This window comes from Amblyomma mixtum, chromosome 5 (assembly GCF_055824585.1).
Source record: "Amblyomma mixtum isolate Tamu chromosome 5, ASM5582458v1, whole genome shotgun sequence".
Taxonomy (NCBI): Eukaryota; Metazoa; Arthropoda; class Arachnida; order Ixodida; family Ixodidae; genus Amblyomma; species Amblyomma mixtum.
The window spans coordinates 191570439-191585453 of NC_143016.1; the positions used below are offsets into that span (position 1 = coordinate 191570439).

General features: G+C 46.6%; 1 protein-coding gene and 1 pseudogene across 2 annotated transcripts in view; one reads left to right on the top strand and one right to left on the bottom strand.

Moving 5' to 3' along the window:
• Positions 1-1152: 1152 nt before the first annotated feature.
• Positions 1153-15015, top strand: part of TppII (Tripeptidyl-peptidase II) — a 96267-nt gene continuing 82404 nt past the window's right edge. For both annotated transcript variants that reach the window (XM_089546554.1, XM_089546555.1), the window contains exons 1-4: positions 1153-1349; positions 1857-1985; positions 10348-10443; positions 13139-13231. In XM_089546554.1, coding sequence (XP_089402680.1) covers positions 1188-1349; positions 1857-1985; positions 10348-10443; positions 13139-13231 — 480 coding nt within the window. In that variant the 5' untranslated portion in view covers positions 1153-1187. The remainder of the gene's footprint in view (positions 1350-1856; positions 1986-10347; positions 10444-13138; positions 13232-15015) is intronic.
• On the bottom strand, positions 2061-5967 carry LOC149345270 (uncharacterized; annotated as a pseudogene).

Below are 15015 nucleotides of genomic sequence, written 5' to 3' on the forward strand. Positions count from 1 at the left end.
CCCGTCGCCGCAGACGGTGGGGATTTCCAAATAATCCTGACCGATTCAGGCAAGCACCTTATCTAAATGTATTATAAAACAAAACTGACCACCAAATGGAACCTCTGTGCAAAATTTGAGCCCGAACAAACGTGCGGTTAGGCCGAGATAATTTTTTTTTTCGATTTTCTCTGATTTACGCAACAGTCGTTAGAGAGTAGCTCTTCGAGTGGAAGGATATCCGCGCCATCGTCCGCCTTTTCTTTACTACAAGAAAATCCGGTTTTAAGATGGCCTAGCCTCACCGTCATTCCAGTACTTCTCTTTTACGCTCGGAAGACAACAACCAGACAAGATTAATGCACGTACTCCTTTGCCGCGACAGGGTGAGATCTGCATTCACGTTTTCTTCGGTTTCTCAGAAATTACAGGGTTCTGCACACAATGCTCTCATTTCCAGCGTTCAGCTTGCTTGTTCCTTTCGTACAACAGCAGACATTACACAAGAACAACGCAAAAAACTGAGAACGAAAGGGCAAAGACGCGACTTTTTGCATTGAAATACACAGCAGACACCCGCCTTCCGAGACAAGCTATCCAACTTCCGGTGGCTTCACTCGCGCTCGTCTCGGAAAGCAAGAATGCGGCATCCAGCTAATCCAGCTATAGTCACCTAGTGAGATCTCCTACTGCGCTCACGCGCGTGGTACAATCCCTTAAAAAAAAAAAAGAAGACGGCCCCTATTGTTCTACTAGCTCTGCGCGGATGTCACACGGCTTTTTCGTCGGATCACCGAGCAAGCAGTCAAGGCAAGGCTCAACGCAGGTAGACCCCGATCGGTACGGGGCAGTCCTTGATTCTAAAACATTTCATTCGCCGGAAAGAGCTTGGTAAGAGGTCGCGTTAAGTGGTCGAGATACTAGCCCTCGACGACTTTGTCAGGCCCATGGTCAGCCCTTGCCTTCCTCCATGGTCAGCCTACTCCACCGCCAAAGCTTGCGTTCTGGGGTCAGAGCTAGCCAGCACGCTCTCAGGCACTGCAAGCAGCATTCAAACCACGCGCGCCGATTATTGTCTCGTGATAATAATTTTGTTTCTTTTTGTGTATTTTGTAGTTATTTTTGATGATGGCTCTCGATATTCATTTTACCATCTCCCCAACCGTAGCCCGCTCTCGACCACCAGTCTGGCAACAGCGTTGTGGAAGATGGCAGCCGAGGCCTCTATGGAGTTCCCGGTCTGGGCGCTTCTGCCCAAGAGGGAAACCTGTGTGCCGGCTTTCCTCGGCAAGTACCCGGAGTACGATGGCCGAGGCATCAAGATGGCCATCCTCGACTCCGGCATTGACCCCGGCGCCCCGGGACTACAGGTTAGCGCTCTCGAGCGGCCGGCCTCGCGCGGTCTCCCCAGCCGCTTCCCGGCACGGGACTCGTTCGCCCAGTGTCTGATTGGAGCTTCGATAGAGGCGCATCTGGTTTTAATATTTTTTTCCATGTGGAAGTGTGCCGCAGGCAGGGTCAAAAATAAGCTTTGATTGAAGAAAGGAGTTGTAGTGGAATGCTGGGCTGGCAAAAGATGACTGCGCGGAAGCTCGGGCGAGTTGGTGGCAGAACAGACATCTCTTCACGGCGTCCTTGTCGCTGTTTTGAGAATGACAGAGATCAGACAACGTGCCGTACGTGTCCCTAAGCAGTGCGGTTTACTACCGGTGCATTCTTGCATTGCTGCATGGAGGAATGCTGACAGGTTGGTGCTGCATTTCTGGCAGGCACCGCAACAGCGGAGAGTACCAGGATAGGCAGCCATCAAGCCAGTGTCTCTTCGCTCACAAGAGCAGCGGCTCTGCATGGGGCTTGACTCTGCCTTTTGTCTGCAGGTGACCAGTGATGGGAAGCCGAAGATCGTGGACATGATGGATGCATCTGGTGCTGGAGATGTGGACACATCCAAGGTGGTGGAGATCCAAGATGGCACTATCACTGGCCTATCTGGCCGCAAGCTCAAGGTGGGTGATCTGCCGTGGGCCACATGTGCCAGTGTCACGTCCTCACAGGAAACAAGTACATGTTGCTTTGTGCCGTCAGAGCAGTCTTTTGATGGTGACTTGCTGTTTCTGGCCGCCACTGCGCCTGGCAGAGCTGTAGCCAGTGTAACTGGGCGGCCACGGCTGAGACTCCTCTTCACGCTGTGCCTCGTTGTGGTGGTCTTTCAGTGCTGCAGTAATCTGCATGGTTCAAGAGTTCTGTGCTGAAACATCAGTGCACAGGAGGAAAAAAAGTAGTGCTGCGGCCTCCTCTCCTGTCGGCCAGGAAGGATTTCCAGCTTGTGGAGAAGAACGTATAATTGAGGAGCAGAAAGGAAACAAGGACATCGAAGAAACATTCAGACGAGGACGATGCTGCACTGACAACTGAAGATTTATTTGAAAAACCGCATATTTATACTGAAGAACAGGCATTGCTTCGAAAGATAATCTATCGTCTTCTGCTTACATCACCGCGCAGGTACTTGACTTCTTTTTTCGATATAACCGCTGTGGTGGCTGAGTGGTTACAGCGCTCGGCTGCTGACCCGAAAGACGCGGGTTCGATCCCGGCTGCAGCGGCTGAATTTCGATGGAGGCGAAATTCTAGAGGCCCATGTACTGTACGATGTCAGTGCACGTGAAAGAACCCCAGGTGGTCGAAATTATTCCGGAGCCCTTCACGACGCCGTCCCTCATAGCCTGAGTTGCTTTGGGAAGTTAAACCCTAACAAATCAAACCAATCTTTTTTCGATAGGCAAACTGCTGGCTTGCTGACGCATTGCTCTCCCGAATCATTGATGGCCCAGGCTTCCAGGATCTCATGTGCCAGCTGGCTTTTGTTCTTTTTCAGCACGTGGTGAAGGTCAGCAGGGCTGGTTTGCTTTTTGCACGATTCGCGATCCCTGCAGTGGATTGCTAGGTTTGCCGGAGTATCAGTAGCCATATTCCTGGAGGAGCCTACCTTAGGTCCACCTTCGCTTCCCACGAAGACGGGCTGTATGTTCAAAGGAGTGGAGTTTGCATCGGCTCCAGAGTCGCTCCTGCACTTAGTGATCTGTACCTCGCGGCCTGCGACCTAAGAATTCACGAAGCTACCAAGGACAGACGCGTCGTGAGGATCGCCCGCTACGTCGATGATTACTTGGTGCTATGCAAACAGAGGGAAGGTGACATGGAGATCCTAAAAGGCTACGCGTTGACCACCTTTAATAAGTGTTGTCCTGGGCTTAGATTCACATCGGAGCTTCCTGAGCACGGTGTCCTACGCTTCCGAGACCTACGCCTTGAATTCTCACCAGTGCACCTATGTTGGTCGTACCAGCCTCGAGCTAAAAAGCAGTTCGTCCCTTTCAACTCGAACCACTCCAAGACGGTCAAAAGAGGAATTGAGAGGGCGGCATTATTGTCTGCCGAAAACCAGTCCTGTCCACGTCAGATGAGGCAGAGCTTCCAGCAGCAAATTACTAGGCTTCAAGAAGCGGGATACCCGGAGACTTTGCTATGCAACATAGCAGAAAACATCGTGCTCCCGAAGAACCATGGCAAGAAAAAGAATAGCGCTCCTGAAGAAACCACGGAAAGAATGAATTATTCCGTGGTTCCATATCCTGAAAAAGATTGGAAAGAAACACAACATCAAGATCATTCCCTCGGCACCTAACAAGGCGGAAAGCGTGTGCGTGAGTGAATGGACAAGAAAACAAATCATCGGTCACAGAACGGAGTTTTCTGAGTGCATTCAAGGCATCGTGTATGGCATCCCCCTTTTCTGCGGAAAGCATTACATCGGCCAAACATCGGAAAGCATTACATCGGTTAACGACTCAGCTAGAGAGCACTCTACAGCAATAGCAGGGAAGTCCAGCACAAACCTAGCGATCCACTGCAGGGATCGCGAATCATGCAAAAAGCAAACAAGCCCCGCTGACCTTCACCACGTGCAGGTGCTGAATAAGAACAAAGACCAGCTGGCACGAGAGATCCTGGAAGCCTGGGCCATCCGTGATTCGGGAGACCAATGCATCAGCAAGCCATCAGTTTGCCTATCAAAAAAAGAAGTCAAGTACCTGCGCGGTGATGTCTTGGTCACTGCGACCAGGGTTGGTTTAGGCTGTTTGGTTCATAATTTTTTAACAAAGAAAAAACGATAGACTGGGTGGTACTAGCAGTTGCTGAACCACCTTCCGTGTTTTACAGATTTATGCAGAGGCAAGCTGAGGAGGTTCTCAGTGTGGACGTATAGTGAACGCAGCAAGGAGCTTAACTCAGTGGTGATCGACGGATGTGAAGCATAATTTCAGTGCTACCTTGGCTGGATGGATAAATCTGGGCGGTGGCTTACGCCACGTAGTCATGACTCGTGAAATATCACATTATTTCGGCCCGCTTACAATCTATTTTTCCTTCACGGTCCTTAAACCCCAATGCTTTGAATAAATCAGCCCTGTTTCTTTCAACTGTAGGGTGATGCCCCTTACAGAAAAGTATCGAGTGTTCCGCCGTTTCCTTCTCGTCACAATGCACACCACATAATGCGTCTATCTCAGGGTACCTGACTCGGTAGGTGTTAGTCTGCAAAGCTCCCATCTGGGCCTCGAACAAAAAAGCTTCTCGTAGCATTATCATAGATAATTTCTTTGCCAATTTCCTGCTTAAACGTTTGTATGTTCCCAGTGCTTATTTCGTCAGCATCTCTATTCTCCACGGAGCCCTCTCTGTTTATTAAGGTGAAAGCCTTTAATGCCTCATACTGTAGTTAGCATTAAGAGGATTTCAAATTGGGCTAGTTGGTGGTTAACATGGTCAAACATAATTGCGCTTTTGAAAAGACGGGACAAAACAGGGACGACACAAACTCTTGTGCGACACGAGAGTTTGTGTCGTCCCTGTTTTGTCCCGTCTTTTGAAAAGCGCAATTATGTTTGACCATGTCGTTAGCAGATGCGTCGGCAGCCGTGTCGGCAGATTTAACTGCCTTTTGGCACCACTGCTTAAAATGAAACTGCGCCGAGGGTGGGAATCGAACCAGGGCCTTTGGAATTTGAAGCGGAGACGTTACCACTCCGCCACGAAGGCTCGCGGTTCGAGCATGAATGAAGGCGCATCTAGTGAATGCATGGGTTTCAAAAATAAAATAAAAGGAATAAAGTGAAGGAAAGGAAAAATAAAAAATAAAATTAAGAAAATAAACAAAAATAAAAACAAAATAAAAATAAAAACAATAAAAGTAAGAAAAGGAGCAAAAACAAATTATGAAAAAAAAAATAAAAAGTAAATAAATACAAACAGTGCGCCAGGAAACGCTTTCGCCTTGGCACCGAGAGCCAGGGGGCACTTTGGCACCGAGAGCCAAAGTGCCCCTTGAATTTTTTTTTTTTACCTTTTCCTTAACCGATAATTCCTGATTTGCCTTCAGACTGCTGTCCAGATATTTGCTTGGAAAGTTTCCTAGTTCGCATTCTCCATTTCGTGCCGACATCCCTCGTGTACAAGTAGCTGAAAACTTTCCTGGCCCACTGCTTTTCGCCCATTTCTCTCTCTATCCTCAAATTCTATCTTACTGCTTCTCTGCTCTCGAGCGACGCCTGTGCCATGTCACCTCGAACCCACTGATTGGTTGTATTGCGATATGCTCCCAAAGCAAGCCTCCCTAGATCACATTGTTTGATTTCTGACCGTGCTTGCACCTCTCGTCTCATGCACAGGATTGCATTGCTGAAAGTCAAGAACCATCGCCTCTTTCCAGATCCCTCTTACCACTTTGTACCTATTGTAATTCCACAATGCCCTATTTTTCATGACAGCTGCATCCCTACTAGCTTTGGTCATTACATATTTTTCATGCTCTGTCAGATACTCAGCACCATTACTGATCCACACCCCAAGTTACTGGTACTTATCCACTGACTCTAGCATGATCTCCTGTATTCTATGCTCGCTGCCCTCATCATTAAACGTCATGACTGCAGATTTTTCCTTATTAAACTTGAAACCTAATCTATCTCCCTCTCTACTGCGGATGTCTATCCACTTCTGCAAATCTTCCTAGTGGTCAGCCATTAGCACTGTATCATTCGCGTGCATTAGTCCCAGTAATGACTGTTTTATCCATTCGCCTTGCTTGAAGAAAGAAAGGTTGAAGCCTAGTCCGCTCCACTCTAGTTCGGTCTCTATCCCTTGTAGGTATGACATGAACAACAAAGGTGGCAGAGGACACCCTTGCCTAAGTCCCTTCTGTATCTCTTAGGCTCTGGTACACTTTTTTCCCATTTTATAATGTTTACTCCATCTTCCACATCAAATCGGCCCAGTATGTCCCACAAATCCTCTTGGATAGCGCTGTCGTAGGCTCCCTTGATATCCAGAAATACTAGCCATAGGGGCCTCTGTTCCTTGTCAGCAATCGCTATGCACTGCATCAATGAAAACAGATTCTCCTCCAACCTCCTTTGTTTCCGGAACCCATGTTGTTTGTAGCTCCCCTGGCACCCCCTCTTTTTCCACCCATGCCTGCAGTCTGTCTTCATAATCTGCATCACCACCCTGTAAACCACAGACTTTGCTGTTATGAGGCAGTTGTTTATGTCAGCTGTCCTGCTTAATCGCCTTAATCATGTCCTGCTTAATCGCCATCCATCAGGGGTTTTCCCATCAATTATCATTTTGCTCACTTATCTCTATTATTGTTTGCTTGGATTTGGGTCCTAGCATCTTTATTAACATAATCGGAATACCACCTGGTCCCATCGGCGTACTACTAGGAACCTTATTCTCTGCCCTTTCCCACTCTCTTTCTCCATCCAAAACAATTACGGTGACTGGTCGGTCCTCCTTTGAAAAAGAATGTGCTACTTTTCTTTTATTCTTTCTTTTCTTCTTCTTTTCTTCTTTTTAAAAATTTTTCTGTCATCCCAGTTCCTATGTGTTCCATTGCCTCATCCCCTTCTAGCCGAATACTGTGATCTGTAACTGTAAACCTTTGCTCTAGCCTAGTCTCATTACTCATGGAGTTGAGATGTTTCCGAAATTTCTGGGCTGCTCTTCTACCGTTTCTATTTACTTTTGACGTCCACTGGGCCCCGTTTCTTCTAATTTTCTCATTTATCAAACAGGATGCTTCCCTTCTACACTTTATGAAGGTATCCAATTTTCTGTCCATTTCAGCTTCTGGTTCCCCCCTTCTCTTGGAATATCTGTCGAGGAGTTGCATCATTGAGTGGGCTGCTTAGACACTGTACTTCAGTTTCTTGCATAGTTTGCATTTTTCCTGTGAGACTGCAATTTTTGAAATGCCCCTGAAGTTGAGGTTCCGCCTAAGTGCGCTCAAAAAAATCCTGCTTTGCACAAGTCTACTGCACCTGTGGCAGGTTTTTCCAATGCATCAAGCAGTGGTTCTGACAGCAGTATTGCATCGTCGGATTTTGACTGCAACAAAAAAACTATGCAGTCTCAGCATGAAATGTGCACACATTATCTGCTTGTAAGGTGCATTTTTCGCTTTTTGACTGCTTGTTCATTTCTGGTGCCAGTTTACGCATTGCACTGATGTTGTGAATGATATTTCTGGTTTCTGTAGTGCCTTGTAATCACATGGGCAAGGTTTACTTCCATCTGCCCAATATAGAATAGACTTCAGGGCACTGATCTTTGATTGACGCTCCGTAATAGCACCAAGCTGTTTGCGAAAACTTGGATGTGTTCTGACTGCTCTTAAATAGTCCGAAACGACTTCCAAAATTGTTTCTTTAAAATCAAAGCACGTCCAATTTGTAGAGCATTTTCAAGCAATTTACTATCAAACGTTGTTATGATAGTGACCGCGGATCTGGATCATGAGAAGGAAGTAACTGGAAGTATAAGAATGGGGTGGAGCGCATTTGGCCGGTTCTATCAGGTCATGAATGGCAGTTTACCAATATCCCTCAAGAGGAAAGTATGCAACACCTGTATCTTACTGGTACTCACCTACGGGGCAGAAACGTGTAGGCTAAGGGTTCAGCTTAAGTTAAGGACAGCGCAGCGAGCTATGGAAAGAAAAATGATAAGTGTAACGTTAAGAGATCGGAAGAGGGCGGAATGGGTGAGGGAACAAACACGGGTTAATGGCATCCTAGTTGAAATCAAGAGGAAGAAATGGGCTTGGGCAGGGTATGTAATGCGAAGGCAAGATAACCACTGGTCCTTAAGGGTAACGGAGTGGATTCCAAGAGAAGGCAAGCGTAGCAGGGGGCGGCAGAAAATTAGGCGGGTGGATGAGATTAAGAAGTTTGCAGGGATACGATGGCCGCAACTGGCAAAGGACAGGGTTAATTGGAGAGACATGGGAGAGGCCTCTGCCCTGCAGTGTGCGTAGTCAGGCTGACGATGATTGTTATAATGAATGTAGATATTACGATATATTAGCTATATTGAACTATTCCTGAATATTTTCAGCAAACTCATGCATTTCTTACTTTGAATGTGGATTTTCATAAAACGGATCTTGCAAACTGCCATGCACCAAGCTGTGCTCACTTGGATAGCGGGTGGCAGGCTTTAACTCGCAACACTAGTGACTAGCGGTGGTGCGCCAAGCATTGTGTATCTCGTGTTTGCCAACACCGCCAGAGAAGGTATAGTGGCAAGAATGGCTGCTAGGCAGACGGTTGGCACCCGTCTGCACCTCTGCCACCTGTCAGTGGTGCCCTGGAACCAGCTACACGTGGTCTGTTGTAGCTTTCCAGCGGCATCCTTTGCTCACGTCGACTGTCCTGGAGCAGAGGTGGCAAAAACAGCGATAGCTTTCGTCTTGATGTCCGATTTTTGGCTAGACACCTCTGTAATGTAAGGAAGCCACCCAAGCTGGCCTGCCGCAGCTGCAGTGGTTTGTGGGGAAACCAACCTAACTGGCATTTGCTACTCATTTTTTTTTTTTTGCATCCTCTGCAACTGCAGCGAACGGCTTCGAAACTGTGATAAAGCTATGCAAGAGGTCGCTCCCAGTTGCCATTGTTTCGCTGATTAAATTTTACTTCTCGAGCTTGAGTTCTTGGTGAAATTTTATTTATTTATTTTATTTATTCAACATATCCCTAAAGGCCCTCCTTCGAGGGTAGTATTACGTGGGGGGGGGGGGGGGGGCAGTGTAAAATAAACATGTATAAGGAAAGGAGGAATTACCGCGAACTTGAACGAGACTTAAGAACGAGAAGAAGACAGGACGAGCGGTAACTAGCAACTGAAGTTTATTGGGAAAAAAAACATGTTGCAGCAAAGGTTGCACCTGCGCATAGCGTACGTAACACATTGTGAGAACTAAGATAAGGATACATGGAACACGTGAGTTGGCTAAGGAAACAAATCGAAACAAACACAAAAAACAAAGGAGATGCCTGTCACAGGTTTAACAGAAACTGGGTCTCTTTATCTAAGAGCGCCACAGAAGGCTCACTCACACACATATCGAGCCCAAGTTTGCGCATGTGTGCCGCCTCTAAAATCTCTCTTTCGAGCCTCGACCTGCCCCTTCCGATGATGGTGGCTTTGTTGAACTGTGGGTAGCAGCCATCGCATTCCCAGCAGTGTCTCGGCAGATTGGCGCCGTTATCAGGTTTCAAGGACCGGTAGTGCAGTCGCAGCCTATCGTTGAGACATTGACCTGTCTGGCCAACGTATACTCCGCCGCATCACAGCGGGAACTGGTATACCACATCAGTGGCACAGTTAACATATCGGTGTTTGTGCTTGGTCGTACACGCGACACTGCGCCTACCTTCCGCCACGCGCCTGCAGAGTTGAGATAGCTTGCAAGGGGCTGAAAAAACAATTTGAATGCCTTGTCTACCCGCCGCCCTCTTGAAGTTATGGGCTATCTTGTGCACATAGGGCACAACTTCAAGCGGGCTTTTGTTCAGAGGGATCGCCTCTACTTGACCACGCACCTTGTTCCACGAGGCTCATTTTAAAGGCCTGCTATATTAAAAAGCTAGGTAACACCTGTATCAGCAGCCCATCGATGAATCTACTACCTAAGGAACATGCGTATCTTAATCAGTGGCGTGCCTATTTTTTCAGTCAGGTTATGTGGTCGTGCGGTATCTTTTTCTCATGCTTTTCTTGTGTTTTTACTTGTGTCATTTCATTTATAAGCTGCCTTGCCTGTAGCAATAAACCATTTAGTTGTTAGTCAACACTGGTGTTTGTCCTTCTCTTGTCTCGTCTTCCGGTGCACCATGCACGTGCACGTCTTCCGGTGCACGTCTTCTGGTGCATACGCCAGACCGGGTGTTGACTACCCTAGTGAGCTGCAAAACTTTTCGTCACCTTGTGCGTAATGCCTGTGTGCCATTGAACCCAATGCAGGTTCCGGAGTCCTGGAGCAACCCGAGTGGCAAGTTCCACGTGGGGCTCAAGTGTGCTTACGAGCTGTACCCCAAGTGCCTGAAGGAGCGCGTCCAGGTGCGGTCCCGCTCTTCTTTGCAATGCTGCCTGCTCGTTAACTGTTGTCACAGCAGGGGCATGCAGGATAATGTTATGAGGGAGGAATGCAGAACGAGAGAACAACAAGACAAAGCAATAAGTGGGACAAAAAAAAAAAAAGATCCGAAACACGTGCTAGGAAGGATGCATCCCCAAGGTTGTACGATTGCGTCCTTGTAAGTATGTGTTTTGTCTCCTTTGTTACCCGTTCATCCTTAATCTTCTATCAGTTTTTTTTTTGTCCCGTATATTTTTTTAGTGTTTTCAGTCTCATCCTAAATATTCCTAATAAAATTTCAATTATGATCTTGCTTTTTGTATCCATTGTTTTTTGCACTGATTTTCCCGAACATGCAACTTATGCTCTGCCGTGGAAAAACTAATTTTTGCTGCCCAGATGCATAGTTGAAGGGATATGTAGTGGAAGCATTTCATCCGATTCCAGGTTCATGGTCTCAGATTTCTTTTGTCCCAATGTAATAGAAGCAGAGCAGCGTGTTAGACATGGGAGGGCCCAAAGAACTGGATTTATTTGCAACACACTGCTGGTGCATACTTTAAAACTGTGGTGGTTGTATTTTTGTGTGATGTGAAGACTTTGCTGCGGTTGACGACAGGTCTGCTAAGGCAGCAATTGCTGCAAGCACTAGGAATTTTGGAGGAGGACAGGCTTCTTAACTCTTGTGCACCACTTGTGTTTTAAAAGGCCAGCCTGAAGCTGTAATTTTGCGCCTTCTAAGAATATTCACCCAAAAGGAATAAGGCCGTGCTTATGGGGCGATGGTACATAACCTCATTGCTTACGGCATAATCGAGGTGGGTTTCACGGTAATATTTTATGAGGTAACACAATATAAGGTAACACAACAGTTACTAGAATGCATTTCTAGAATAAACACTGCTTGACCGTAAACAATTGCTTCATGCAGAAAGGCAGTGCTTTATGGCTGAATTGGAGGAGAGAAGCGCGGTGCCAAACGTCTCTCATTGTTCCTTGAACAAAAATTCCAAGGGTGCACTCAAGTCTGCTTAGGTGTAGTAATGCGAGAGCATTTCTCTCACTGCTGCCGATTATGTTGCTGCGTGTTCGTTATTTTATGCTTTACCGTTTTTAAGTCGTGTTTTAAGGCGAAAGCCTTTAATGTCTCATCGTTGTAAGCAGCAGTTGTCGACAGAAATGTCACGCTTTTCAATTGGTCGAAACGGTCGTGACGTCACAGTGCGCGAATTTCAAACGGGGCCAATTGTACTTTGGCTAGTAACCATGCAACCAATTGAAGGGATCATATAGTGATGCTCCAAGTAAGTGGGACTGAGCTTCGTTAATTGCCTAATTACCCAATTAGCCTAATTAACTTTTCTAGTCAGGCCATATAAATAAATAAAACCGAGTACGAAATTGGTCGAGCTCGGGAATCGAACCCCGGTCTTCGGAGTGCGAGACGAGCATGCTATCCACTCCGCCATGCCAGCTCGATGGTTTGGAATGAACAAAGGCACGTCTAGGGAATACGGTGTCTTCGCTCACTCCCATCCTCCTCCCTTCCCTTCCAGCGAGGTTTAGGTGTCCACCGAGATGACAGAGAATTACTGCGCCATTTCCTTTCCTCAAAAAGCGTTGCGTTCAAAGGCCAAGGCATCGCGCCGAACGGGTGGTGGCGTTCCGTGGACTCCCTGGCAGCGCTACAAGACGCTGTCGCGTTCCACTCCTAAAGGCGAAGCTTAAGCGTTATTAATTAGCAGTTAATTAGTATTCAGGCATTAATCAGTAATTAACCATTAATGATTTGTCATCACTTAGTAATTAGTACTCAGTTACATGTGACGCCACCAGTGCCACAGAAACAGTCAAAGTGGTGCGGAAAACGCTTTCGCCTCTACGCACTTTAGACAGTCAAAGTGCCCCCTGAATTTTTTGCTCTTAACTTCGGTTCTACCGCATCTGAAGACGTGGGTCCCCTAGCTAGAGTGTCTAGCAAGCACACCTAAGTACTATCAGTTAATTAGTTAATTTAAATAATTAACACAATATTAACTAAACCTACAGTTAAATTGAATTGGCAATTAATGTAAGAATTTACAAATTTGACTAATTTGGTCAATAATTTAATTACCTAGTTAATTAACACTTTGGTGACTACTGTAATACAGCTTGATTGTTTATTTAATTAAGTAATTAAACAGTTCACAGATTCAATAAATTGCTGCTTAATTTGTTAAGTAATTGATTAATTCAACTAGTTAATTACTCTGGTAAATTATTTATCATTTTAATGATAAATACAGCAGCTAGTAGCAGACTGCGCACTCCAATGCAAGCGCCAAGAGGCAGCACCCCACCCGTCTAGCTGTCCGGTCCGTGTTGGCCTAGTTCTGTCATTGCTTCTTTCTTCAGCCGTTCACCTGAAACGCATGCCTATGTTGCCCTTCAGAGCAGATGTTGCACCACCTGCTTATTCCAAGCTCATTTGTGCATCTTAAAGGCAAACAAAACAGCAACACTCTTTGTCTGCGTGCACCACTGTTTGGGTCAGTCCTACAAGTTTCCACTCCAGAAGATGATTTGTTTTGTTGCAGTTGTGTGGTTTTGATTAGAAGGTCAGCCACTGAGCCTCGACAATGCATGATGCATGTGCTGATTTGGGGAGTGGCTTTCTTGGTGTTGTGTGTGCAGAAGCTGTACAAGGAGCGTGAGTGGTCGCCCGCCCACAGCTTGGCCCAGGCCCAGGCCACCCGCAACCTGCAGGAGTTGGAGGCCTCAGGACAGGTGGGTGTGTGTGTGTGGCCCTGCAACCTGGTCAGGGGCATTGTTGGGAGGGAAGGGGCTCGTGGAGAGTTTGTTGTCCTTCAGTTAAGTAAAGCAACATGCAATTGTTCTTCAGTGTCTGGACATTTAGCACCCCACTCACTGTTTGCTTGTTTGTGAAAAGAAAAGGTGGCGGAGCATCCTGCACAGGTAGGCCTTTTAGAATTACCCACTCTTTATTTTGCATTGTTACAGCTGAACAGTTTCTGCCTGAAGGGGGCATGGTGCCAATAGGAGCAGATTTCGCCCCAAATGCTGGCTTTGGTTTATTCTTTGTATTACCGTTGACCATGTGTATTAATGTACAGCCTTTGTCAAAAGTTTGCAGCCCAGGGGGTTTTTCTTTTGAGCCACACGGTGTCGCTCTTAATGAATCTCTAGTGCTCCAAATTTCCTGAAGGCAAGAAGATTTCTGGTACTGCCTCCTGCAATAGGTAGGACTTCCACGAATGCTCCTGGAGTCCCAATCTAAAGCTTAGAAGTGAATCCCCTGGGCTGTAAACTTTTGACAAAGACTGTACCTGCTCATTAAGAGCAACCCCAGCGATTTTTCAATGTTCACAAATGTTGATGACTTTTGTATTGTAAGTTCTTCTCCAAGTGAACATTCTGTGTGCCAAATAGCATGCCCAAGAGCAATTTAATTTAGCACCGACGTAGTGCTTGGCGGCAAACAGTCGTTGTCTACAACGAGGCAGACCTTGCGATCTTAGCCAACCGGATCGTCATTCCAAGCCACTTGACCAAAAGTTTGCACGTCGTCCACGCTCTTCGACTGGACCTGTAGGACACCGGATCCAAAAGCATCACAGAGATTTGCTTTTTCCGCCGGGTCCGCTTTAACCCAACGCCAGTCTTTTTCTTCAGAATGGTGGGCTACTCGGAATCTTGTACACTGCGGGGATGCCAGACTCCTCCTCACCTTGTCGTGGAAAAGGGCAGGTTCTGCCATTTCACGGCTGCTATCACAACAGAGACAACGAAAACCATTGGCAGCACCGTATGTGCCAGCTGCGCAATAGTGCAACTGGTGCAATATGCTCAAAATGCGTAATGTGGTTGGCCGGCTATGCATGCGCCACCTACGCCATGGGAAAATGCAGGTGATGCGCCATTTTTCAAAACAACTTTTAGGTTTTCGGTCGGTGTTGAGGATTTGTTCCATTCCGTTCCTCATGACGACCTTCTCCGATGTACGAATGAGAGTATAGATAATTTTCGTGCAGTTGTCTTTCAAAGCGAATGCGGCATTCTTGTTGAATGAAGGCTCCAGGGATCTCCTATCAGCTTACCTGAAATCAACTCTTGCGACGTGGAATGAGTGTCTTTTTTGGCAGAAGCAGTGTATTTGCATCAGACCTGTTATAGCCCCAGTATTAAGCAACCTGTATCTAGCTGAACTTGGCAATGTTATTAAAGGTGCACTGAACAGGAATCTGAACTCGTCTTTATGCCACGGGAACTCGATCTACACGTTCCCAGCATTCTTAGAAACTGCAACTTATTGCCCTGTGTGGCCGATTTCCCGAATTAAATCGGATTAACGTCCGGCTCCCGCCTTTATTTTTTGAATTCTCCCCGTACGGTGGGCGGAGTCGACCAACGCTTGAAGTGCTTTTCAGCCAGCTCCGTGGAGGCTTTGCTTTTGCTTTATTTTGTTTTTTAGGTTTTCGTGAAGTTTTATTCGCAGATATTATAGCTGCAAAATAAGCCCGCAGAAATAAAAATACGCGCAAACTATTTGC